The sequence below is a fragment of the Phodopus roborovskii genome, unplaced genomic scaffold, assembly GCF_943737965.1.
Source record: "Phodopus roborovskii unplaced genomic scaffold, PHOROB, whole genome shotgun sequence".
NCBI lineage: Eukaryota > Metazoa > Chordata > Mammalia > Rodentia > Cricetidae > Phodopus > Phodopus roborovskii.
The window spans coordinates 29,218,038-29,243,968 of record NW_026126541.1 but is presented as its reverse complement, the minus strand read 5'-3'; the positions used below and the strand labels follow the sequence as shown (position 1 = coordinate 29,243,968).

At 43.9% G+C, this 25,931-nt stretch overlaps 2 protein-coding genes across 5 annotated transcripts in view; one reads left to right on the top strand and one right to left on the bottom strand.

Annotated features, from left to right (window-relative positions):
• Positions 1–2,655, top strand: part of Slc1a1 (solute carrier family 1 member 1) — a 60,575-nt gene extending 57,920 nt beyond the window's left edge. Inside the window, exon 12 of the mRNA XM_051199726.1 lies at positions 186–2,655. Coding sequence (XP_051055683.1) covers positions 186–432 — 247 coding nt within the window. The 3' untranslated portion in view covers positions 433–2,655. The remainder of the gene's footprint in view (positions 1–185) is intronic.
• A 5,653-nt stretch (positions 2,656–8,308) lies between these two features.
• Positions 8,309–25,931, bottom strand: part of Spata6l (spermatogenesis associated 6 like) — a 41,041-nt gene continuing 23,418 nt past the window's right edge. For all 4 annotated transcript variants that reach the window (XM_051199953.1, XM_051199954.1, XM_051199956.1 and 1 more), the window contains 6 exons: positions 23,672–23,774; positions 21,094–21,128; positions 20,180–20,364; positions 13,201–13,285; positions 12,237–12,338; positions 8,309–8,553 (listed from right to left, as the gene is read on the bottom strand). In XM_051199953.1, coding sequence (XP_051055910.1) covers positions 12,249–12,338; positions 13,201–13,285; positions 20,180–20,364; positions 21,094–21,128; positions 23,672–23,774 — 498 coding nt within the window. In that variant the 3' untranslated portion in view covers positions 8,309–8,553; positions 12,237–12,248. The remainder of the gene's footprint in view (positions 8,554–12,236; positions 12,339–13,200; positions 13,286–20,179; positions 20,365–21,093; positions 21,129–23,671; positions 23,775–25,931) is intronic.

The following is a 25,931-nucleotide window of genomic DNA, read 5'->3' as shown; positions in this document are numbered from 1 at the left end:
CAAGTAGAGCCCATTTCCTCATTCTGCCCCTTTGGGAGCCACCTCCTGCCCCAGACCAGTGAGGCATCTGTCGAGCCAGGGGGAGGGCTTCTGCACCCAACTCTGATTCAGAGCATTTCTTTCTCCACACATCAGTGGAGGAAGATGAAATATGGGCCCATCTGACTCTCCTGTCTCCTTGCCAGGGACCGGTTCAGGACCATGGTGAATGTTCTGGGTGATGCATTTGGGACTGGCATTGTGGAGAAGCTCTCCAAGAAGGAGTTGGAACAGATGGACGTTTCGTCTGAAGTCAACATCGTGAACCCCTTTGCTTTGGAACCCACAATCCTTGATAATGAAGACTCGGATACCAAGAAGTCCTATGTCAATGGTGGCTTTGCAGTGGACAAATCTGATACCATATCATTCACCCAGACCTCACAGTTCTAGAGGCCCAGCTTCAGGGGACTGGGATGAGGCGGACATCTCCTAGCAAACTCCAACATTAACAAATGAGAGAAACACTAAGAGTCAACTGCACATTTAGTTTGATAAACAGACCTCCAGATTATTTTCTATATTTGGCTTTATGGCCTTTGTTCTCTGGGTTTGGGAATTTGGGGTGGGGTAAAATGACAGGAAATTAAGACAGTTGTATTATCTGGATTTTTCTAATTCTATAAAACAAAGTTTGGAAATATATGAAGTAGCTGTTGAAATTAGGTAATGGATATGGAAGAGAAATTGCTCTCTTGTGCATAGACCAATGTTTGGGGTTTTTAAACAATATTATTATTGGCTACAAATTTTTACTCAGGCTTTCTATTGGCGTGACTTCCTTTGCCTTCTCACTTTTTATATAAGAGCCCCAGCCAGTTAAAGTGCCAAATTTTCCATTTTGACCTCATCTTCAGCCACTCTCAAACTACTCAAAAAAAAAGAAGAAGAAGAAGAAGGATCAGCACAGTTCTGCAATAATAGTTTTAAGATAGTTGTGGGGTTAGGGGAAGGGAGAGGGTTTTTTATTCCATGTACTGTATTGGGATGCTGGTAGCTGTTTAGCCAGTGTTCGGTATAGAGGTTTATGTATATGTGTGTATATTTATTATTTTCATATAATTTGCAAGACAGAGATCAGTAATGAACTATCAATGTGAAATAAGACGCTCTCCTTGTACTTGAATCAAAACTGCAATTCCAAGCCAGGCAGTGGTGACCCATGCCTTTATTCCCAGCACTTGAGAGACAGGGACAGACAGTTCTCTAGGAGTATGAGGTCAGCCTGGTCTACAAAGTGAGTCCCAGAACAGCCAGGGCTACACAGAGAAACACTGTCTCAAGAAAACAAACAAACAGGCAAACCCTGCAATCCCACTGAGGTGTACTTTGGAGCCCACCAGAGCAGTCAGGAGCTCTGGGATGAGAAATCAAGTTGCTGGGTTACTGTGTTTCAGCCCTAAAGCAGTAATATATAATGGTGAAATTCTATGGTGGCACAGCCAATCATTTCCAACTCCCAGACCCAAGCTCCCTCCAGGGAGGGAATCCCTGTTGGCAGTGAATAAATGGATTTAAAAGGCAGCTCTCCCAAAGGCTGGGTGTACTCAGAGTCAAACAAGGCTTCAAGGCTTCGTTCTTCATGTACACTCAGGCCTACTTCACAAGGCTATCACTTCACTGCCCTTGGTCCTGTCTGCCCCGCAGACACAACAGAGGCAAGCCATCACCAAGTTGTGTTTCAAAATGGGCTGCTGAAGTTGAATAAGCCACATTGCAAGGTGGCCAAGCTATCCTTATACTGTATTCTTTGTATTTTGTTTTAGGTATTTATTTTAGTTCATTTTGTTTGTTTTGAGACAGGGTCTCTCTCTACATAGGACTGGCTGTCATGGAACTCATTATGTAGACTAGAGCTGGTGTCTAATTCACAGAGATCCTCCTGCCTCTGCCTCCCTCGTGCAAGGCTGAAAGTTGTGTGCCATCATGCCCAGCTCTGTATTGTTCTTACAGACTAAAGCCCAAGCCATGAACTACTGGTACCAGTGGTTCAGGGGGAAAACTTCCATTCCATTCTGTCTCCTCCTTCGGAAAGGATTGTTCGAAGAATCTTGGCCTTGCTGCTCAGAATCCTCTGCCTGCCTTTCTCCTGCTCATTTCTGAAGACGGCTTATTAAAAGTCTACACTTCTGCCCTCCTCTTGTAAATATAGCTCAACAAAAATGTGTACTTAACAGCCGTGTTTCTGTAGTATCCTTAGCCACCTTAAACCCGTGGTTTTACATTTAAGAAGCCAGGAATTGTGCCAAAGATACCAGGGAGGTAAAGAAATGCTCAGTGTTGGCCACCTGCACCTGAAAGCTGCAAGAAAATGACAGTGAATTGTCAAGCAAACATCATCACAGTGACCAAGGACTGAAAACCGGAGTATAAATATCGGTATTCTTTATAGGAAGTAAATCTAAATCTAAATGAAGTTGAATGAATACTTTATTTAGAAATGAATGGTTCTATCCCCCTTATCTGGTGACTCTCATTAGTGACACTGGAGTTGGCAGAGCTGTTCACAAATTCACTGGGGTCATTCCCCTTAACACACTGTGCTGTTAACTCATGAAAAAAGGACATGTTTCATTTCCTTCTCAATAAACATTTCTCATACTCTTTGTCCCCTTATCTTCCTGCCTCCTATCTATTCTGTTATTTTCCAGGGTAGTTATGGGAAGTTGAAATGCGGGCTAGTGTGATTATTGGCTTTTAAACCAGAGAAGGTTAGTTTGAAATTTTTTTGTCACCTTGAGAATGAAAGGTCAGGACTTGAGGAAAACATACTGCTCCTTCATGTTTACCACTGAGGATTACAAGGCTGAAATATGGGCCCATTCTGGACAGTTCAGCTCATATTTTGTGGCTGAAATGAGAATAGATTTTGCTAGAAAATGCTATCATGACAGAAGTTAACATCTCAAATAGTGTGATGACTGGGTTCACTGAAAGGCCAATCCTCCCCCTCTGAGACAGGACCACTGATTACAAGTGGCAGGATTTGAAGTGCCCTTGAATGGGATGGCATGCTTCTTCCTGAATTATCAGCAAGTTCTAAAGAACAGCACTCATTTATGTGATTGACAGATATCAAAGAAACAAGTCTCCTGGGCCCCACTGAGGAAGGGCAGCATAAAAAATGCCAGTTGCTTTCTGGCCACATGAATACAGGACAGAGTCTTGACTGTAATGTGGGGATGGAGAAATTCCCAACAACACAGCAGAGCAGAGGCCCAGGACATGAGCTTAGTCGTCTCCCAAAAGAGTGTCATTACCAATATCAATAGGCGACTTTAATTTTTTGTAAACTCTTTGAGTTATTAAAAATTCACCTCTGTCCTTAAGTCACCATGGGAAACAATGTGACCTGCTGATCAGGAGAGGGGAGCAGAATCAAGGGTAGCTTTGCAGGAGAGTAAGCACCTTCCTCTGTGGCAGGAGGGAAGGGGTCGGGGTCCTGCACAGCCTTGGCAGAGCACTGATGCTATACATCTGCACAGATATTCTGCAATTAGTAATTGCTCAGAAAGAAACCACAAGAGACACATAAATGATGGGTGTTGTAGGATATTTATACACTTGTGAAGATATATTGCTGTGATTGGTTTAATAAAGAGCTGAACAGATAATGGCTAGATAAGAGGTATAGTTGGGACTTCCTGGCAGAGAGAAGAAATAGGAGGAGATGAAGAAACAGGAGGTACAAGATGGAAGAGTGGTAATGCCATGTGATAGAAAGTAGATTAATATAAATGATTTAATTTGAGTTATAAGCTTTCTTAATTAATAAGAAGTCTATGTGTTGTTATTTGGGAGCTGGCTGGCAGGGATAGAAAATAGACTCATTACAGGTGGGCACACAATCCCAGTACTCTCTTGCCTTAGTGATGCTCTCCAGTAATCCAAGATACCTGCCCCCTCAAAAAAAGAAATTAAAAAAAAAAAAAAAAAACTGGCCAAGGCCACCAGCACCACTGATCCTTTGGAGGACCTGGCTCCTGGCCCCTACCACACACCCATCCACTTTGAAACACCATTAAGATAAGTTACCTCTTGATTTCCCACCTCCAAGCTCAACCAGCCACTTCCAACCAAAAGCAAGCTCATCAGAAAGCACCTGACTTTCTCACCCCTAAACCTGAGTGTCCGTGGCATAAAGTCTAAAGTCCTTAAGGCACTTTAGAAGATGCTAGCAGGGGACAATTCCTCCTCCTTACACAGGCCATTGTCCTATGCCTTCTCCCAAATTCCTTTCAGATTTGTCCAGTGTTTCTTACCTCCTGGAACATAAAGAAATAACAATATTTTGTCACATGATCATATATTGCCTTGTTTTATTAAGTTAACATGAGACCTGGCTAAAAAGTAACGAAATTGCGTTCTACAAGCCTTACTTTAATCAATATCATTATTTTATATGAATAAGCACAGCCTTGGAGGTTTCTGTTGTTTTAGATTTGTATTTGGAGAATCTGAACAGCTCATGGGAGACTGGAAGGGGTATTACATGGTCCATCTCAGTTCCTAGCCACCATTATTTCCAACCCCCTGTGGCTGACAGTCACATATCCATCCACTGAGTCTTAGCTTGTAACACTTTCTGAGAACCACACTTAGGACATCTTGTTCTCTAGTAAGGACAGAAGCTTCATTAGGAAACATCCTAATGTGACCTCTCCCACCCCACAGGGTTGAGTTCTCCACTGAGTACAGAGTCGAAACCTAATTCCACATAGTTAGTGAAAAATGGTGGGTCCCCACAAGGCTGTGGAAGGGGGTTGTCGTCAGCACTGGGACCCAGCATGACCCAGTGCACAAAAAGATGCCATCATATGCCTGGGTTGAACTTCCTTTACGCAAAGCCAGATGATCTTACATGAGTCAAGCACTTCCACCAATAGCACCTACCTCTTACATTCTGTCCCTGGAAGTCATCCCACTAAAACAGGTGTGCTATTTATCTCAGTTCAGAACATTGATCTTAAGTGTCAGTTCCTGAAGGAAAAGGAACAGAGAGGCTTATTTTGAAAGGGGGGGGGGGAGAGGAACTTCCTAAAAATGCTATTTACAAACACAACATTTCAAGGACAGGAAATAACAGAAAGCGCCTCTTGTTGACACAAGAGGTGGCTAACCTCATTCTCAAGACCGTCAGGAGTCCCGAGTTACCCTGTCACTCTGAGGTAAATGATGAGTTAGTTGTTTTCAGCCCTCTGGTGCAATTTCTAGGAATCCTAGCCTTGGGGTCAATAAGGCTCATGTGACAACCAACCAAAAAGTAACAGAAAAAAACAAGTCATGTGGTTTGGAAACAAGACAAACCAAAGTTGGAAAACTGTCTCTGGCATTTGGTTTTCTGAGCCTTGATGTCCTTAGAAAGAAAATGGGAGGAAATGATGTTTTCCTTAAATGACTATAAGAGATGGAAATAATGGCTAATACATGAAGAGTTCTGCTATTGTACTGAACACTGATTTAACATGCTTTTTAAATGAGTCATCCGAATTTCAACATCCTGAGGCAGATAGTATCACGGCCTCCATTTCAAACCTAAGGACACTGAAGAACAAGAAGGGTATGGTATTTGTCCAAGGCCCTTGCCTTCAATGGCTCTAAATCCAGGGGCTCAATCTTCACACCTAGGTTAATATGTGCTCATAAAAAGAGATGGATTACAGCACAGGGCAAGAGATGCCAAGCAAAGGGGTTAGTGGGTAAGAGCAGATAAGGGGCATGCAAACTGGAAGAAAGCACCATCATCTTTCTTTGTGGCATTTCTGGTCCTACCCATCCATCTGAATCCCTCGGCAGATAATGAGGTCTCTAAAAAACATGTCTCTCCAAATTACCCCAATATTGTCCTTTTCCTGGCCCTTTCCTGTAGAAGAAAGACAAATTACTCTCAAGTTAGCACCTAAAACCATTTTAGGTCAGATATTATCCTTCATGCTCTCTTTCTTTTTCTTTAATTTAATTTCTATTATAATTCAAAGCCTACAGGATTCAACCAGTCCAGTGAGCAGAGAGAAATGGTGTTGCTGTGGAGAGGCTATTCTTAGAAGGCCCAGGTTCAGCAAGGGATGCTGTCCCAGGAGCTTAAGCAAACCCAAACACTGTGAAATGTACTTGTAAAATATAGTCCTGGATTTGCCAGATCTGCAACTGTGAAAGTCAAGAAAGGAATTATAAACCCAAACATGACATGACAGGTAGGAATTCTGTTTCACTATGTTTAATGTTCTAGTCATTCTTCCATTGTTGTGAAGAGACTCCATGGCCAAGGCAACTCTTACTCAAACAAAACAAAACAAAACAAAACGCATTTCCCTGGGGGACCTGCTTGCAATTTCAAAAGTTTAGTCCATTATCATCATGGTGGGAGCATCAATACACAGGATCTGGAGCAGAGGCTGAGAGCTACAACCTCATTCACAGGCAGAGAGAGAGCTGAGAGAGAGAGAGAGAGAGAGAGAGACTGGGCTTGCCATGGGTCTTTGAAATCTCAAAACCCATTCCCAGTGACACACCCCAACAAGGCCACACCTCTTAATCCTCCTAGCCCTTTCAAATAGCACCATTCCCTGGCGACTAAGCATTCAAATGCATGAGCCTATATGGGGGCCATTCTTATTCAAATCACCACAATGATACAGCTCACCCCATAGCAAGCCAAACCCCCATCACAAAATGATCTGTGCTATCTTAGACTCCAAAAGCAAGACACCTGAACTCCAGTCCTATTCTTTATATGGCTCTTCAAAGCTTAAATAGTTCCTTGGGAAAAAAAAAAAAAATTATCAGATCAGAAAATGCAAAAGAGACATAATGAGGAAAAAAAAAAAGAAGAAGAAGAAGAAGGGGGATGGCTTCATATAGAAATGAGCATTTATACTCATAGTAAATTAAAAAGTCATGCTCACGCCCCACTTGCCCCCACCCCAAAGGGACACCAGAGGAAGAGATGGCTGAGCAGTTAAGAGCACCTGATGCTTTTGCAAAGGATCCAGGTTCGATTCCTAGCACCCATGTTTAGCAGCTCACAACTACCATTAACTCCACCTCCAGGGGGATCTGACACCTGTGTCCTCTGCAGACACCAGCACTCATGTGCGCACAACCACATATAGATACACAACTAGGAAAAATAAGAATGTCTCTGCATATATTTTAACAACTGAAATCAGATGCACACTCATTAGGGCTGGAAGGGGGCTGGAGGCATGCTGTGTCTCTTCCACCCTCATTACTTTTACGTCTTCCTCTCCAGTCCAGTCCGAATGCTTGTGTCTCCTTGGAATCCTAACTTGAAAGGTGATACCATCAGGAAATGGGAGCTTTGGGGGAGGCCAGTGAGTCATAAGGGTAGAGCCCTATGGATGAGGCTGTAAAATAGGCCACAGGAACTCTGATCTACATGTATTAAGAATTGTTGGAAGGGGAGATAGGGAGAGGGAATGGTTTAAACTACAGAAATTAGCCCCTCTTGCAAATTCGTCTTAGAAAGTTAAGCTTATTTAAAATGAGACCTGAACTCTTCAGATAATAAAAAAAAAAAAAAAAAAAAAAAAAGAAGAAGATTAATACTCTTCTTCCTGGGCTTGAAGGGACTTGATGCCATTCAAGCCTAACACACACACACACACACACACACACACACACACACACACACACAAACCCACTCAGATTTATCAAAAAAGAGACAATCAGGTTGCTGATCTTTTCCCAGTTGATTTATCAGTTTATTTTCCCTAAATAACCAACTCCCTGGCTCATGTAAGATGGTTTTGTTGCAATTTTTTATATATTTTTGTAATGAGTCTTTATCTGTCCCACCAGCCAGCTCCCAAATAATGACACAATTATAATATTAATTATGAAAGCTCAGCCTATAGCTTAGACTTGTCCCTAATTAGCTCTTATAACTTAAATTAACCCATTTCTATTAATCTAAGTTTTACCATGTGGTGGTTTACCTTTCATGCTGTATGCCCAATTCCCTCCATGTCTCATTGGCATCTCCCTGAGCCTTGACTATCTCCTTCTACTTCCACTCTGTCAGAAGTCCCGCCTATACCTCCTGCCTAGCTATTGACCATAGAGCTCTTTATTGAACCAATCACAGAAATATATCTTCACAGTATACAAATATCCCACAACATATTTTCACTACAGTTTTTAATAATGCTTTCCAAATGGAAAAACCCCTGACATTTATTATGTTTCCTATTATTATGTTTCCTATTTTTTCATTCTCAAAATAAACGCAAATTCTCCAGGTGACAAGTGTGAATGAGAGCCCCAAACAGAATTTAATCAACAAGTCTTACCTTGGGCACAAAAGACTGAGTATAAAGCTTGATTTAATGGGGGATAAGGTTTGATTTAATGGGGGCTAGGCACCAGTAACTCAACCCAGACAACAGAGAATGCCATTCATTTCTCCAAGGATGTGTTAGTGTCTTGATGACTGAGCCCTTCATCCTTCTTCAATTTCCATTCATGTTCCCTTGTGAAATTTGAAGATCACATCTACATGTGGTATTGAGGAAAAGGTGAATAACAGACACAGCCAAGGAGAAAAAACATAAACTATCAGCCTCTTGATTGCCTGTTGTCTGAGACCCTATCCCTACACCCCTGGTCAGAATACGGCAAAGCATTTGGCTTCTTTATGGAATAGCAGCACAATGACAGTCAGAGCATCTGTTTCCCAGTGTTGTGTGGAATTACTAAAGTCCTTGGGCAAATGTGCCCAAACCTACTGGATATTATTAAATGGGAGGGTTAAACACATACCTATCTGCTGTTTTGTAGAGCAATCATTGAGCGTGAAAGGTGGTCAATTTTGGAATTGGATGATGGGTGGGTCTTCTGAATTTCCCATTCTCACAAAACTCAAGACTACTGTAGACATCTCAGCCTTAAAGTGCACATAATCTCCTAACAAGCAACATCCTGTAGCATTCCCAGCACGGGGTACCATAGGGTTAAAGTGGTATGGAATAGAGCATGGGCTCTGTGTTTTCAGAGCTTCCCAAGTAATCCTAAGGCTCTTTGAGGTCTGTAGGTCTGGGGACTTGCTGACACCTCTGTGATCTGTCCGATGCTGACAGGAACTTCCAGGATGAAGGCGGATCATTATCCGTTACACCAGTCCCCCACAAGCCACCAAATGACAAGTCCCTTGGATGCTGGTGTCCAAATCTAGATAGAAAACGCTGACTGAAGGAGCTTGGGCTCGCTGTCGGATACAGTTGCTTTGCTTTGGGCTGAGGAGGTGACAGATGTCAAGGATCCTCCAGGACATGTGACATTAAAACCCATGGCCACTACTGTCTCAGGAGCTGGGGTTACAGGAGACACCAGGATCAGAAAACAGCACTTTAAACCAGCAATTTAACCTTTCTCTTTTCTTGTCACACTTTCATGTTGTTCTTGAGTTTTACAAAAAGCATGAGCTTACAATTTTCCCTGACTTGAGTTCCTTGATTACCATCTGTTTAGAAGCATGCCAGTGAAAATGGCTCCTGCTCCCTCCCACTGAGGGTTAGCCCTAGATAAAATATGGGAGACTGTAAGCATTCAGTGGGCCACAGCTGGTGTATGTGGTAAACACCCCCTCCCCATCCCAACACACAGAAAATGAGGGCCTGGCCCTGCTCTCATCCAGTGGGACTTCGACCATCAGAGACAACTTTTGGATCCCACTCCCATAGAGTCATGACACTAGACATGGGCATCAGCTCCCTAAAGGCCAGAGCACAGAATATTCATCTCTTCAAGAGAACTTGGATACCTGTGGAGTTTGGAGGGGTCATGGGATTTTCCTGTTGGTTGGTGGGGGAGAGGGGATGTGTTTATTTGTTAGGAAACTTTCTCATTTTAAAGTATACCAGAGATAAACCACCTATACCCCAAATCCCATGAACTGACACATCAGAATAAAGACACACCAAGCCTTATACTCCTCCACCCACCTCCTCCCCATTCCATGTCCAGGACGGACAATGGGACTCCCTATTCTGGGTTCGAAATTTCTTGGCATTTTGGTGACTAAGGATCTTTTTCATTTTTCTGGGAGGCTGAGACCACAAGGGAGGGAGGCAGGACAGGGAGAGCTGAGCAGAGTGAAGGCCACTGTGGGGAACTAGAGGTTGGGGTCTGCCAATGAAGACCTCGGGAAGGCAGAGCAGGGACACACGGTAGAAACCGAGGATGCTCTGCCGTGTGACAAGGAGTCGCCACTCAGGAATGTGTCTTCCCAAACCACAGGGGTGGCACCAGCTCTCTTCTCACACATCCTTGACCCTGCTGTCTACTGGGTCACACCTAAGAAACGTGCACTCACCTAGTCTGTCTTCTTTCAGTTCAACCCAGAGACCCTTCCCTAGCTAAATCCTTTGGGATCGCTGACTTCCTGGGGATCCAGGACTCAAAAAGTAGCATTAATCACAGGAAGAAAGGGCACTTTTGGGAAAGGCCTATGAGCGTCTTCCAAACCTTGTGTGGGAACTCCAGATATGAGAGAAACCCACTGTCTACGACAGAATTGGCAATGGGGGTGGGAGTCTATTTTACTTCCTTCCTAGCCCCCTCATATCAGTGTCCCGAAATCAGCTTTATGAAACCTGACTTTACCCACACAGAAACTCAGTGTAATTTGCCATTTGGTAACTATGTGTGCTATGTTCCGTGTAACAGCCTAATGGACGCGTAGAGACTCTTGGAAGGAGAGATAAAGTGTCCTAGAATCTACCCTTTAATCTACCAAGCAGAACGTTCTAAAGTAAAGGCTACAGAATGGGCAATTATCAAGATGTCCTCCTTCCTTTGTGCTGAAGGCAGAGAGCCCTGCCAACTCCCTCCCACCCCCAGGCCCCAGGCAAGGGTGAAGCATAAATGACCCTCAAGCCAGACTTTCAGGTGCCTGACAGGAAATCTAGCAGGTCATCCAACTCCCCTTCATTGCTTAAAAAGGCCTGCTCCTTTCTGATGGGCAGAAGTCATAACACGATCACTCCTAGGGGGAAATATTCAAAGGCAGCCTGGGTACCTGACTGGGTACCAAAGGGCTGTCATTTAAAGGTACACCTACTCCTCATCATTTTTGGCCATATTCTAGCTTTGGAAAGGCAACAGAATAGAATATGACAATTCAGAGCATGGTCTCCAGGATCTCCTGTGTGCCAATAAGTCCCATCAATCATAGCCGTGGCCCTGCCACTGACTGACTAGCCTTGTCACTTTGAGCAAGGTATCTGGCTCTCTGTACCTCAGTCTCTCTACCCTCAAAAACAGAACTTAGTAGAAACCCTTCTCACAGGGATGTGAGAATTAACCATTAATTCATTTAGTTCATGGGATGAACTTGGCCAGTTCTTGACCCTACGTAGGAAATACATAAGGAAGAGTGGAGTGTTGTCAGTATGATGGCAGAACCCAAGTTCCCCAGCCTCGCTCCCATCCATAGAAATCCAACTGGCAACCATCCACAGGCCAACATGCCATGGTTGAAGAAAACAGTTGTTAATTGGAGCATGGATTAAGGAGGAAAACTAAGAGAACGCCTAAGAAATGATGACCTGTCACCCTACCTACTGTCAAGTACCTTATCACACATGCTAAGGACTACCTTGGGGGGGGGGGGGAGGTGGCGGTCAACAGATGTAAGAACAAAGGATGAGTGTGAGAAGGTGGAGCCTTGCTCAGGATCCCCGCCCAGTGTGATTTGTGATTTCCTTTTTCCACCTAGTAGAAGACTGGTTTTAAACAGTAATAATACATTGTTTCTGCTTTGGAAAAAAAACAAGCAGGGTGTTAAAGGGTTTGTGTTAGAAAATCAGGGAGAGTTAATGGAGAGTCACAGATGCCAGGAGGAATGGAAGGTACTCAAATCATTTGAGTCAGGAAATAGGCCAGGTGGCATGTAGAGGCCCCCCAAGGCAGAACAGAGGTTGTGGTCAAGGAGCTGAAAAACAGCTCAAGTGTCCTCTACATAAAGAGGGAGGGAGGTGTGGGAATGTGAGAACTGGCAGGTCCCTGCTATCATGTTCCACTGAGGGGGGACTGGTTGGGGGTGGGGGGGTGTGTGGAGTTCTCAGAGCTCCTCCCACCTCCTCCACATTCCCTAGGAACTTGGTGACAGCAGGAGACAGGCGGAAACTGTTTTTAGCAAGCCACAATAACGAGCTGTACTTAAGCTGCTTACTTACATGAGATAGTAGTTAAAAATATCTCTGTCCATGCCGTGGGAGTTTCTTCAGGGGGTAGCTTGGTCTTGAACGGATATAATTTATTTCAGAGATAAAATCTTCCTACAACAAAGCACATCCAGCAATGGCATTATCCGGGATGTAATCAAAGGTTGGTAATACTCAGACACATGGCTTTCAGTGTGAAGGGGTCTGTGCATCCCCTATGTATCATACAAATGGGATCGTGTGTGTGTGTGTGTGTGTGTGTGTGTGTGTGTTTGTGTGTGTGTGTGTGTGTGTTTCCTTCCCTCTCTCCATCTTAAGGAGATCTGTTTCCTTTAGGTTAGGAAATAAGACTAAACCAGAGCTCTTCCGTGGGTACCATGACCAGTACCCACTTATAAATGTCACCCTGCCAGCCTGGTATAAGCTAGACTGTATGGCATGATCAGCTCCAGAGACTCGGGCCCTTTTGACACTCCACTAGAATGCCTTTAAATGCAGGTCAAGATCCACAAGCTGCATGTCTGCAGGAACATCGAGTGCTGGGCATATCTTCGGTAGGTCAGAAATCCCCCTAAGCCTACAGAAAACATGAAGCACCCAAACACCTTATTAAATACAGACGCCATTTCCTCCAGATGTGGCTGTACATGGACCCTCACATAAATATGTTCTTCTCTGTGTCAGGACTGCTGTGAACAGAGGGTGAGAGAGCGAGCATGTGTGGTTCATTGGAGCATTCCCAGGGCCTCTGCCTGATGAACTGCTCGCATTAATCTCTTCCAGGTCCCTTCCTCTGAAAGCCTGCTCTGACTCCCGACCACACAGATGTCTGCCCCGTGTCAGACGCAGGACACCATGTTCTCTCCTGGGCCAGTGTCATAGTTTCACATGGTTTCCATGGTTACTCCACTGATGTCTGCTTCCTTCCCTGGACTTTGAATTCCAGCAAGGATCTAGTCTGGACAGAAACGCTAACCTTTGGGTGGGCTCTGTAGGATGTCAGGAGGTTGCATACCCTCTCATGGATCTTCTTCCATGTGGACTGAGAACGAGGCTGGAACCTGTAAATGGAGTGGAGCATTATACAGCTACTAAAAAGGATGCCAACTTAGAGCACTTACATATGGGTTGAAACTTAACCGTAAGCTAAAGTGCCAGTATGCAAAACGGTACAGCTATGATTTTTGATGCTGGCAGTCAACGCCACACGTGAGGATGGTGGAGACACAAACCACCGACATGGTTAAAAATGAGCTGTGCTTGGTGTCTGCCTATGAACCACTCTTCTTTGGACTTTCCTGTTTTCAGGGAAATTGCTAATAAAAAAACCCCTGCTTTTTCAACCCCAAATTATATTTTAAAATCTAAATCTCAATTGTTTTCTGCCACAGAGACTTTATTTTACATCTCATCTAGTTTAGGCCACTCAGAGCCCAAACTTAAGCATAAGTTGGATAACGTCTTCCACATCTTCACACACTAGGCTTTCTCTATTCCACAGACCTCTCTGTGCAGAAAATACTACAGCCTTCCCACCCAAGTCTCTGCTTTCATTAACTCCCAACCACTCTTCTGGGATGAACTCCATTACTCATTTCTCAGGAGTCCTTCCAGGGGCCTCCCCGCCCTGCCCCCGCCCTGCCCCCTCCACACCCCCACCTCACCCTCTAGAGTCCAGCTGACCCTTGTGTTGTTCATTTCACAGCACTTCTGACAGTGGACACTGGCCCTGTTTGGTTAATGTGTCCCCTAGACTGAGACCCAGGCTGAGATTCTGGTTAATATTTCATCCCAGACTTGGGTGTGGTGGCACATACCTGTAATCCTAGCCCCAAGGACACTGGGGTGGAAGGATCATGAGTTTGAGGGTAGCCTGGGCTATACAAAAGAACAAAAGTAAAACTCACCTCAGGTCGCAGTAGGTATTGAATACCACCAGTGGGGCTTAAAGAGACTTGTTAACTGCCCAGGGGTTGAAGGGGGTGGGGGGATGGAGGGGGGCTGGGAGTGGGGAAGGCAGGGTGTAGTTAAGAGCACTTGCTGCTCCTACTGAGGACCTAGGTCCAGTTCCAGCACCCACATCTTTGACCCCACAACCACCTTCATTCACCTCCAGTGCTGGACATCCACTCCTGGTCTCCATGGCAACATGCATGCACATGATGCATGGATATACACTCAGGCCCACAAAAGAAATCTTTCAAAAACAATACTGCTTGAGTAGTGGCTGTGTTCACACTGCAGTGCGTACTGAATCCTAACTTCCGAGGTACCACGAAGCTAAAGGTGCACACAGAAATTTGATGATCTGATGATGTAACGTGCAGATGGTGTTTCCTTAAGATAGTCAAAGAATTTTAGTGAGAAACGCTAAAATAACTCACATATTTGCGATGTTAACAAGGCCAACTGGGTCTACAGAGCTAGTTCTAGGACAGGTTCCAAAACAATACAGAAAGACCCTGTCTCAAAAAAAAAAAAAAAAAAGTGCTATGCAAGCTGCCAAAGGAGGGAAGCAATTACTGGTGCTATCCAGTTGTCACACCTGTGAACCACAACAATGACGGCCAGCATAGCAAGAGATCTACCTCATCTGCCACTATCTGCAGTACTGGCACTCACATGTAACCAACAGCTAAGTGTCTACTCCACAGGAGAGAGATCATGCCTAGTACTAGAACCCTAGCCAGCTACCTGGGGCTAATGCGGTTATAAATCTTAGAAGAGAATCCACTAATGCGGTTATAAATCTTAGAAGAGAATCTACTAGCCTATCGTCTCTTTGCTAGACCAGCATAATTCTTTAACCGCATTCTAAACGTTAACCTTATAACCACAGGTGAGTCTAGCTATCACTCCTCATCGAAGCGGGTTCTCTCTACAGCAAATAAATACCATTGCAGAAAGCCACAACCCGGCTCAGTGAAAAGAGCAATGGGCTGTGGGTAGCCCAGCCCCAGTGGACACATCCGTAGCATAGCACCTATATCTATGTCTCAGGGAACAGTTCTGAAGAGAGTGGAAAATCTGAAAGAGCCAGACTGTGAGGAAGCCTATTGTGTGGCTGCCTCTCTTAGAAATTGTTGTATTAATGGGATCTGAGAAATGGAAAATATCATGTTAACATGAAAGGGGTAAAAATCCCCCAGGGCCCCACCCCTGAACAAAGAACTATAGGCAACTAACAACTGCTGAAAAAGGGAGAAGTCATCTCCCCCAGGGTTGAGCCCCATAGCTGGTTCTTCGATACAAAGTGGCCATCCCTGAAATCGTGTGTCCACATGTATAATAAACAGGGACTCATAGGTTATATCTATATATTCATGTGTGTGTGTGTGTGTGTGTGTGTGTGTAGCAATAAAAGAAGAAGAGGCTGTCAACTTGAAAGTAGGGCAGACACATAAGGGGTTGGAGGGAGGAAAGGGAAAGGAGGAAGTGATGAATTATATTAAAAATGCAAAAGTTAATTAATGTTTTAAGATATTGGGCTGACTACAGAATGGGAGAAAATTTTGCCAACAATACATCAACAGGCGATTAACATCTAGGACACATAAAGAACAGCAAAAAAAAATTAGTAAATGGGCTGGAAAAACTGAATATAGTTCTCAAAGAAATGCAAATGTTTAATATGTATGTAATAACAACATAATTGAAAAAATGTTCAGCATCCTTAGCTATCGGGGAAATGTACATGAAAGTGCTTTGAGAGTCCGCGCTACCATCTCACAATACATATGCTGGCGAGGACGAGGGGGAAGGAGGACTCTCCATTCGCTGAGAGTGAGCGTGTAAACTGATGCTGCCACTGTGGAAATCGGGGCAAAGTAATCGGGGCAAAAGTAAGAGTACAGCTACCATATGATCCAGCTGTCCCACTCCTAGGCATAGAGCTGGAGTTTTCTAAGTCAACATAGCACAAAGATATCTTTACATCTATGTTCGCTGCTGTGGTGTTCACAATAGCTAGGAAATGGAACCAGCCTATATGCCCATCCATAGAAGAATGGGTAAAGAGACTGTGATAACATTCACAATGGGATCTTATTCTGCCATAAAGAAAACAAACGCTGACATCTGAAGGAAGATGAATGGAACTGGAAATCATTATGTCAGGCAAACAAAGCCAAATTCACAAGACAAACGCTATATGTTTTCTCTCATGTAAATCATAAAACCAGAAAGGGAACTATGCTGAATGGTTCTGTGTCAACTTGGCATAAGCTATAGTCATCTGAGAGGAGTGAACTTCAATTAAGAAAATGCCTCCATTGTATCAGGCTGCAGGTGGGCCTGTAAATAATTTTCTTAATTAGTGTTTGGTGGGGGAAAGCCCCGCCCACTGTGGGTGGTGCCATCCCTGAGCTGGTGATCCTGGGTTCTATAAAAAGCAGGATGAGCAAGCTGCGAGGAGCAAGCCAGTAAGCAGCAATCCTCCATGACCTCTGCATCAGCTCCCACCCCCAGGTCCCTGCCCTGCTTGAGTTCCTGTCCCGACTTCCTCCATTGATAAACAGTGATGTAGAAATATAAGTCAAAGAAGCCGTTCCCTCCCCATGGTGTTTCATCACAGCAATGACAACACTAACCAGGACAGAAGTCATATAAGAAGAGACCCCGAGGTGGTAGATGCTGGGAGGAGGGTAATGGAACACATGTGACATGGGAGCAGGAAGGCTGTTGCAGGGTCAGGAAGGAAACCAGCAAGGAGTTAAAGGGGTGAGGGAGGGTGGAAGTCTGACATAAAATGAACAAAACATACATGAAATGTCATAATAAGTCCTCTACTCTCTGTGTCCCCTCATCCCTGCAAGCTGAGCATTGACTGCCTCCAGGGCAAAGCTAACAGAATCTCAAGAGGTGCCCCACTGAGAGGGGCTGATTGGGTTGGCCCTGCTGTGAAAGAGCAGTCAGAGAGGAAAGAAAAGGATGCTATATAGCCATGAAAGGTCCACACAGCTGCCTTAGTGACCAGCTAAACTTGTCAAGGGGGCAAGGACATCTCCATGAAGCATATGAAAGGCACAGCCATCATCATCAACATCATCATCATCGTCACTGTTATTAACTTCCACACGATTCCCACAGTGGCTACATCAGTTTCCATGCCCACCATCAGTGAATGAAGGCCTCCTGCCAGCATACATTGTCATAAGAAAACCGCTTTCTTTTCTTTCATTTTCTTTTTTACAAAACAGCGTTTCTTTGTCCTGGAATTCACTCTGTAGATCAGGCTGGACTCAAACTCAGCAATCTGCTGCTTCTGCCTCCTAAGTGCTAGGGTTAAAGGTGTTCACTACCACTGCCATTCTTTAAAAGATGCCATTTAAGGCCATTCCTTTAGAGGAAAGGTGGCCAAGGACTCAGGGCTTTCCCACAATGTGAGACTTGGGGACCAGAGCCAGGATAGCCAAAGGCCAACTGGATGGCCTTTCTGTGATCACTGTTCTTTGTCATTGTGGATCATGGCCTTATTTACACACTCCATAGTCCAGTTAGGTCCAAATTCACCTGTTTAGAATGACTGGCATTCTGAATTTGCTGCCTCGTCTGAGATGGCTGGATACCCTCTCACCTTCCTTCTGCTCCTTGCCTTGCCTCCACTGACTGAACCTTCTGGAGCTCTCCTGTCTTTTCAGTCTCCACTGCCCTCCACAGTTATCCTCAGATTCTGGAGCCCTGGGATCGGCTAGTTCCCCAAATTCAGCTAACAATGCCCCTGCCTTCTCGCCTCCCATCCCTACCCTCCATTAACTCAGTCATAAACCAGCTTTCTTCGGGGCCCGCACAAAATGTTACCTCCTCTACCAAACTGTAAGAGCCATCTTCCCCATTTAGTCTCTAAAAGCATCCATCAAGTTCTGCTTTGTAGAAAACCGTGTTTCTGTACGTGTGTGTGTGTGTGTGTGTGCATGCATGTGAGAGAGAGAGAGAGAGAGGGAGAGAGAGAGAGGGAGAGAGAGCACATGAGTATGCATGTACATTTCCATTCTATGCTATGTTGCAAGCTATCATATAACAGGAGAAGTGTGTTACATGTTAAGTCTTCATTCTAGGCTTGGTAAACAGATCATCAATCTTAACACTCTCTCACACATTCAACTCCAATCCCAACTGATTCTGTTTGATTCCATCAACATGAGACAATTCTTCTATCAGCCAACACTAAGGATCAACTGGCCAGTTACATGAAGACATGCATCCAAGGGGCGCTGAATGAATACATAAATGCATATGCCATCTGACATATTCAGAAGCAGCAGGTCCCTCCCTCTGCCTCCTGTGGGAGTTAGCTTCTATCTGCTGTCTGCCCCTGCATTTGGACTACTGTTGAAGGCATCCCATGATCTATATCATGTTAAGCAGGATGGTGTAGCATGCACAATAAAAACCCAGGGACATATATTGGGATTCAAGCTGAAGATTACAAAAGCAAAGCAGCCAAGCCACTACCAAGGCTGGAGAGACACTGACCTCAACATGGCTAGAGACTAATTGCCCAGTGAGTACAGCATATACCTGTCTAGCATTGGGATTAAAGGTGTTGGCTCTGTTTCTCTTTTAAACTGATTCACTCTCATGTAGCCCTGGGTTGCCTTGAACTCACAGAGATCCATCTGCATATGTGTACTGAGTCCTGGAACTAAAGGTGTGCACCACCACTGCCCAGCTTCTATGGCTGCGGCTAGCTTTGTATTTTGATCATCAGTAGTTTTATTAGATCATAAACAACATATCACCATAGGATGGGGAAAGTAGAGATGTGCCATGGTCAGGGACATTACAAATAGCTATCTGCGAATTTTTTATGTACTTTAGTGTCAGGAAAACCTGCTGTACTAATTCTAGAAGCTAGGAAAGTATCTCTAAACAAAGCACACAAAAGCCCTGGGCCACCACAGTTCCTGCAGCAGAAAAGCACTGTGGCTAAAAGCCAAAGGACCTTTGATCATCGAAGTCATCTTCATGATGGAACAGGAATGCTGCTGAGATCACATATCACTTAGACAAGTGTCACTGGGTCACCAGTTCCCATGCTCTAGGTCTCTGAGTACTGAATAACGTTCTCGCCAACCTGGGAGAAGCACAATCCAGAAAGAAAGAAGACAGGGCCCACGGCAGGAATAACTATGACCCTGAACATCCGACCCTGGCGATTCTGGTGTTTTTAAATGTTATACCATTTTCCAATACAATGAATTGTCAAGAATTGGCATTACATTGTTATCTTATTAATATATGTTATGTAATTTCTCCAGCTAGTGTAACATTTTAATACAGTTGTTCTATTATTTCTGAAAAACACTTAAAGATGGATTGCTACCTTCTTATACTACCTTAGACTCAAGGATAATTCCTGTTAAATCTCCAGGGCCATTTAGGTTCTGCAACTGTTTAAAGAGGGTCCCTCTGTATGCAGCAATTGTGTTTTTTGGGGAATGAGATATCTAACTTGCATCACATCACTAACAATGTAGAGAAAAGCCAACTGGCATGACTTTCTTTCAAAGCTGCTGTCTGATTTTTCCCCCCAGTGGCCCTTCCATTGAGTATAGGTAACCAAACTCTTCTGCTGATTTGTCTGAGTGTCAGGGTTCCCTAAAACACAGGGCTTTGGAGAACCAAATGGCTATTCATTCTCCACCTGTTCTATTATGTGTGGTGATGGTTTGGTTTGGTTTTTCTTTTTGGCAGTACTGGAGATTGAACCTAGAGCCTCATGTGTGCTAGACAGGTGCTGTGCCATTGAGTTCCATTGCTAAACCTACACCAAGTATCCTCAAACACTTTCCCCAGGGGAGAGAAGCTGATGGTACATTTTGCGCCAGTTTAAAAAGGGATAGTCACATTCACCAACTGACTATTCCAGCAAAACAAACTGTCAAGGCGTGCAGGCTTTCTTCCTGACAGTGCACAAGACTCATTGGCCAAGAAGATGGGTACTAGCTGCTGACCTTTCTTGAAGAGGCTGATCCAGAGGGCTGGGAGATCTGGAATGCTGGGAGTGGGGGGGTGAAGTTTCCGGGTGGAAATTGGCATCCCCTTCATGACTTGGCGATGGTTTTCCAGACTTCGTTGAATCTAAAGGTGACGATGGCTGACTTCCCAAAAGAATACGTTCATCTGGCTCTCTGGTAACCTGAGTGACAACATGCATTATTCTTCACGTGTAGTTTTGGTTTTGATTTGCCTAATATAGAGTTAGGAGCAGGTTAGGACAAGGAAGATAAATTGAGGTAAGATAACAGGATGTGTGGCCAGGGATCCCCCACAGATAAAAGAGGGGACCATGGTACTGAAGCCTCAGGAATATGGACGGGAGGGACACAGCCAAAAGGCTCTGTGTTTGACAACATTAATAAGCCAAAATAAACTCACACTCAGAACTTCAATTTCTGAGGACACTGACTTTTTGGTTCCAGGAAAGATCAAATGTTTAAATACAGTGTGACTATCCTGTACATATGCAATACAGTATATACTTAATTTCCTTCACATACAGCTCTCAGTTTGTAGCATATAAGCTGGAGCTTTCAGTTGGCAAACTGATCAAGCTTGAGGACATGATTACCACCTCAGTGTGTAAAAGGTGTCTGATTAAAGATAGGCAACATAGGTTACTGGTGATAATGTAATAATCAGCCTATATAAACCTTCCTTGATAACTGACCACACAAATGAAAGAAGGGAAATAGCCCGACGAACCCCACAGTGAAGCACAAAGTGGAGTTGAGCACCACACTGCATAAACCCTAGCTGAGCCCTAAAATGAGCAACACAGCTAGGAGCATATTCTCCCACTAACTTCACAGGGCTTGACATACATGCTGGAAATAAATCATTTTACAGACATTACTGCTAAAGTTACCTTGATGTTTGCTGCAAGGTTGTCAAGAGAAGATGCTAGAAGAAAGAGAAACATGAGTGTGTTAGCCATAAAATTGCCAATACATTTATCCCGTAGAAGAACCAAGAATTTAGACAATACATGAATGACAAAGAAACTAAATGCTCCCTTGCGAAATCCAAAATCACAACTGAGTCCCTCTTAGGGCACTGAAATTCAAGGAACTTTCTGTCTTCCTGGGGTCCATAGTCAGGTTATATTTTCAGTTACAGCACAGTTAGAAAGGGCGTAGGAGGAGAAGTTCAAGACCCTTACCGCCTTAAAGAGAGGAAACATATTTGCCCAGATGCCCAGAGCTTTGAAGAAGACAACATGAATGTAATATACAGTTTCCATGCCCTGCCAAATGAGTCCTTAGCTCAAGCATACTTGTTCGAGGTAAACATGAAGGTGACGTCGAGCCAATGGATACATAGAGAAACACAATGAATGCAACCGACCCATAAATCATTATCGTTACCCTAAATGTCTACGAGCGGTAAGTAGCTCTCATACTAGCGAGTGGCAAGGGTAAGACGAGAAAGCAAAACAATAGCCACCCATGTACAGGGCCCTAACTCCAAAACAAAGCAAGATATTGCAGAACTAACAACAAATTCAGTTCCAAAATTAATAAATACACATGGAGAAAACTGAAACACAAGTGGATTTTTTCCCCAGGTTTAATGACAAAACATTCTCTGGACTCCTGGTCCCCTTACGCCACCAGTTGCAATAAGGAAGAAAGGAGAGATTTTTTTTTAAAGCCCGACACCTTCCCGATCTGGGCACACTCATCTGTGCGTGTGCACATGGTCCTGGAACACCCCCCAACCCCCCCCCGCAGCCCAGTAAACTGGACAAGGAATCATCAGTGCTAAGTTCCTGGCAGCTATAGCTACAAAACCATCCAGAAACCTAGGAACTCTTGGGCACTCCCCTTCGGTGAGGTTAGAACTGCATTAATGTCTGTTCTGATTTGACCCCTTGTTTCTCAAGGGGCAATCCAAGGATCACCTGGTAGCTTGTGAGAAAAGGACCCAGGTCCCACCCCAGGGCTTTATCAAGATATCCAGCTCAACAAGAACCCCAGCTGTCTCAGAGGCACACAGAATCTTAGAGGCATGGCTTTATTCTCCCTTAGATTTGGAAGTGGCCTGAAAGCCCCAGGGATTCCAGCATTTAAATCCAGAGAGATCTGAACATCTGGGGGCTGCAGCTCTGCGAACAGCTTGGTGTAATACTTGTCCTCACACTGCCTGGATCAAGAAATGGCAAGCACTGTGTATGAGCAGTGTAAGAGGCAAGCCAGCATCAAGTTCCACTGTCTTTCCCCGGGAAAGGGCATTTGTTGTTGCTTGTTTTCACTATGACAGGGATGCTGGTGCTGCTTTTACGGGCTGCACCAGTGATTTTCAATTGTTTCAATTGCGGTGCTTAAATGAAATGGTCAGAGGTAATGAAGCACCTTCTCCTCCCAACCTCATACATCTGTCTGGGTCAGCTATTACCTGTTGCCCTGTCTGGCCAGAGTTACCACAAAACACTCTCTGGTCCTTTAAAAGTACAAACCGTTAAGCAGAACACAGGGAACTCCACCGTGAGGACATCACAAGCCTAGGCCCACCCAGGGGGAACAAAAGGGGCCATCAGCAGCCCAGTCTAGACTCAGAGCTCAGGCAAGCTGCTCTGACCTTCACTAGAGACAGACTCACATTTCAGTCCTGAGGTAAAAGCCTCCCAGGGGTGCCTTAACCCACACACTGTCAATTAGTAATGTACAGTCCAGGAACCTCAATGGGGGGTGGAGGGGGGGAGGTCCCTTCAGGGCCCTTCGTGGAACCTAATCAAAACCTGCATTCATAATTACACTAAGACACGATTTATTCCTCCCAGTCTCATTTCCCCACGGTGTAACAACGCCATCGAAACACTCCATAACATTATGATTCTAACGGCTAGCGACTTTTCTGCTGGCATATTACATTTTACAATTACTCAGTTTTAATTTCTAGCATGCCAAATGGTGGCAGCCATCATTCATGTCAATGAAAGCTCTCTAAAGTTCTCAATATTATTTGCAAATGGATCCTGAAATCCATAGCTCTGAAGACAGCTACTTTAGGCTAACTGCTTCAGAGATCTGGCTCCCTCCTAGCTAACATGGAATCTGGGCAGCAAGTGCCATGATTGCTATCAGTCTCTTGCCCCTTTGCCCTCAGAAAAAAATGGCAAAACAAAACAACATATTTGCTAACTGTCAGCGATGTAAGGAGTTCACACCAGGAGAAGCAGCACCAGCTTTGCCAGCCTAGCCATGGGCTGTGGCCACATGTGGTTAGTCACACCATCCAGCTCAGTCCCCTTCAAGTACTGAGGGCAACTTGAAGATAAACAGCTTCTTAGTTGCCTCTGCCCCATGGGAATGCCTTGGCTGGAGAGACCTTGAGAATGGGGTCCACAGTTGGCAAGGTAACCTGTCGATCCTCGGAGTGAAAGCTGCTAAGGGGGATGCACTCATGCTCATTTAGGGAATCTTAGTAACAAGAAACTCAAGTACCTCTTCTCACTGGAAAAGCAAAGTCTAAAGCCTTAGATTTTCTCCTGGACTTCTGTAAACGATGTTCCAAATTGTTTTCACCAAAGGGGTTCTCACTGTCCACCTGAAAGTGAAGAAGACATGTAGAGCTAGGTTTGCTTTCTCATTACCCATAATGCCCCACTCCAATTCTGAGAGAAGCTGGAAAATAACCTAAATCACAGACTCCAACTATAGTATGTTATACCCCACAGAAGAAAACATCCATCTCCACCAGGGCTGGATAGGAGGATGTGTGTTAAATGTGAGCATAGAGAACTGAAGATAGATTTAAAAAAAAAAAAAAACAGCACAAAGCTTCTGCCTCCTGAGTGCTGGGATTAAATGTGTGAGTTACCACACCTGGCTTGGAATCCTTTGGACAGGACAGAGGATTCCAAGAACAAGAGACTGACCATTCAGGTTCCCTTCCATTCTACCATCTAGATTCTTTTTGAACACAATAGAGCCCAGCAGTGGTGGTGCACGAACTCTGGAGGCAGAGGCAGGCAGACTGAGGTTCAAGGCCAACCTGGTTGACAGCAACTTCTAGGACAGCCAGGGCTACACAGAGAAACCGTGTCTCCAAAAACAAAAATCAAACAAACTAATGAAACCCACAATAGCAATAACTACTCTCTTACTTAAAGTGACAGTCATATAATTCAGAACCATAAAATATATGACCTCAGTTCAGCAAACAGCTTATAAGGACAGCAGAGAGGAATTGTGTGAGCATTGCAGTTGAGTTTAAGTATCACACACACTGGAAATTTGGGATCTGATGAGTAAATATATGTGTGTAATCCCCCCAATGTAGATTCAACTAATAAACAGTTTTTAATAAAAAAAAGTGACAGGCCATGTTTCCTAAGACAAAATTGTTCAACAAGATCTGCAGAAGCAAGTCAAGGGACTTGAAAAGGATTCTTCTACAGAATAAACTTTGAAATAGATTTTGGATTTTTTTCCTCAGTAAAGCAGGCTACAACGGTAGTTTCCATTGTATAACAAAAATTACTGATTACATCTTCCAATTTAAAACTTTTTAATGTGTATGAGTGTTTTGTTTGCATGCATGTCCATGTACTACATGTATACTGATGTCCACAGAGGCCAGAAGATGACATCAGATCCCCTGGAACTGGAGTTACAAACAGTTACAAACTGCTGTGTGAATACTGGGAATTGAACCTGAGTCCTCTGGAAGAGCAGGCAGTGTTTTTAACTGCTGAGCCGCCTTCCAGGTACAAGTACTCTAAATTTTAATGCTTTTATTAAGAATGTCTCCTGTAGGATCAGAAAATCTGGCTAATTATTCATGTAAGATTACCTATAAAAGGGCTTAGCATATAGTAAAAACTGTAATGGTTTGTTAAATAATAAGTTTCCACGTCCTAAGAAATCTAACCACTTTTTAAAATGATTAATTACTCCACAGTGTCAGGGACTGCATTTCATAAGCATATGTATGGAATAGAATAAATCACACTGTCCAAAAAAGACAAGCTATCAACACTTCTATGTTTAATGACAGGTTGCTACATGTTTGCTAGGCATCTTTACCAAGAACAACAAAAAGAAAACACCTATTTAGTATTTCTGTGTTTATGAACAGGTCTTATTTGTGGATGAGTTAGTCGGAATTTTCCAGCTGGAAAGCTCAATTCTACTTAGAAGTAAACTACACACAACCATCTCAATGGTGCCTTGATTGAGAATTGCCCCACTTCACAGCCTGTATCAAATGTGCAATCATAATTTCTAGTGACCCTAAGTGCAAATATCAGCAATTTATCTATTGCTAGCAGTCTGAAGATAGTCACTAACTGGAATGTGTGGTAGAGTTCACAAACAGTATAAAGTAACAGAAAATGTTAGTTTGCATTTATCTGTATACATAGCTTCATAAAACATAAAGGTTATAAATACAAAAACTGAGGAAATTAATCAAATTAATGATTTGTGGCTGGTGTGTGTGTGTGTGTGTGTGTGGGTGGGTGTGTGTGTGTGTGTATAAAACTCAGTAGCTCAACTTTTCCTGGAACACACTATGTAACCCAGGTTACATACTCATGTATGTAATCCTCCTGCCTTAGCCTCCCAAGTGCTGGGATTGCAAGGGCATATCACCACACCTGACTTTAGATATTTTTTCCATTACACTGATGAGACAATGTGTAAACCTACCTTGAATGTCTCTATTTTATAATACTGTAATTAAAAACAAAATTTCAAGACG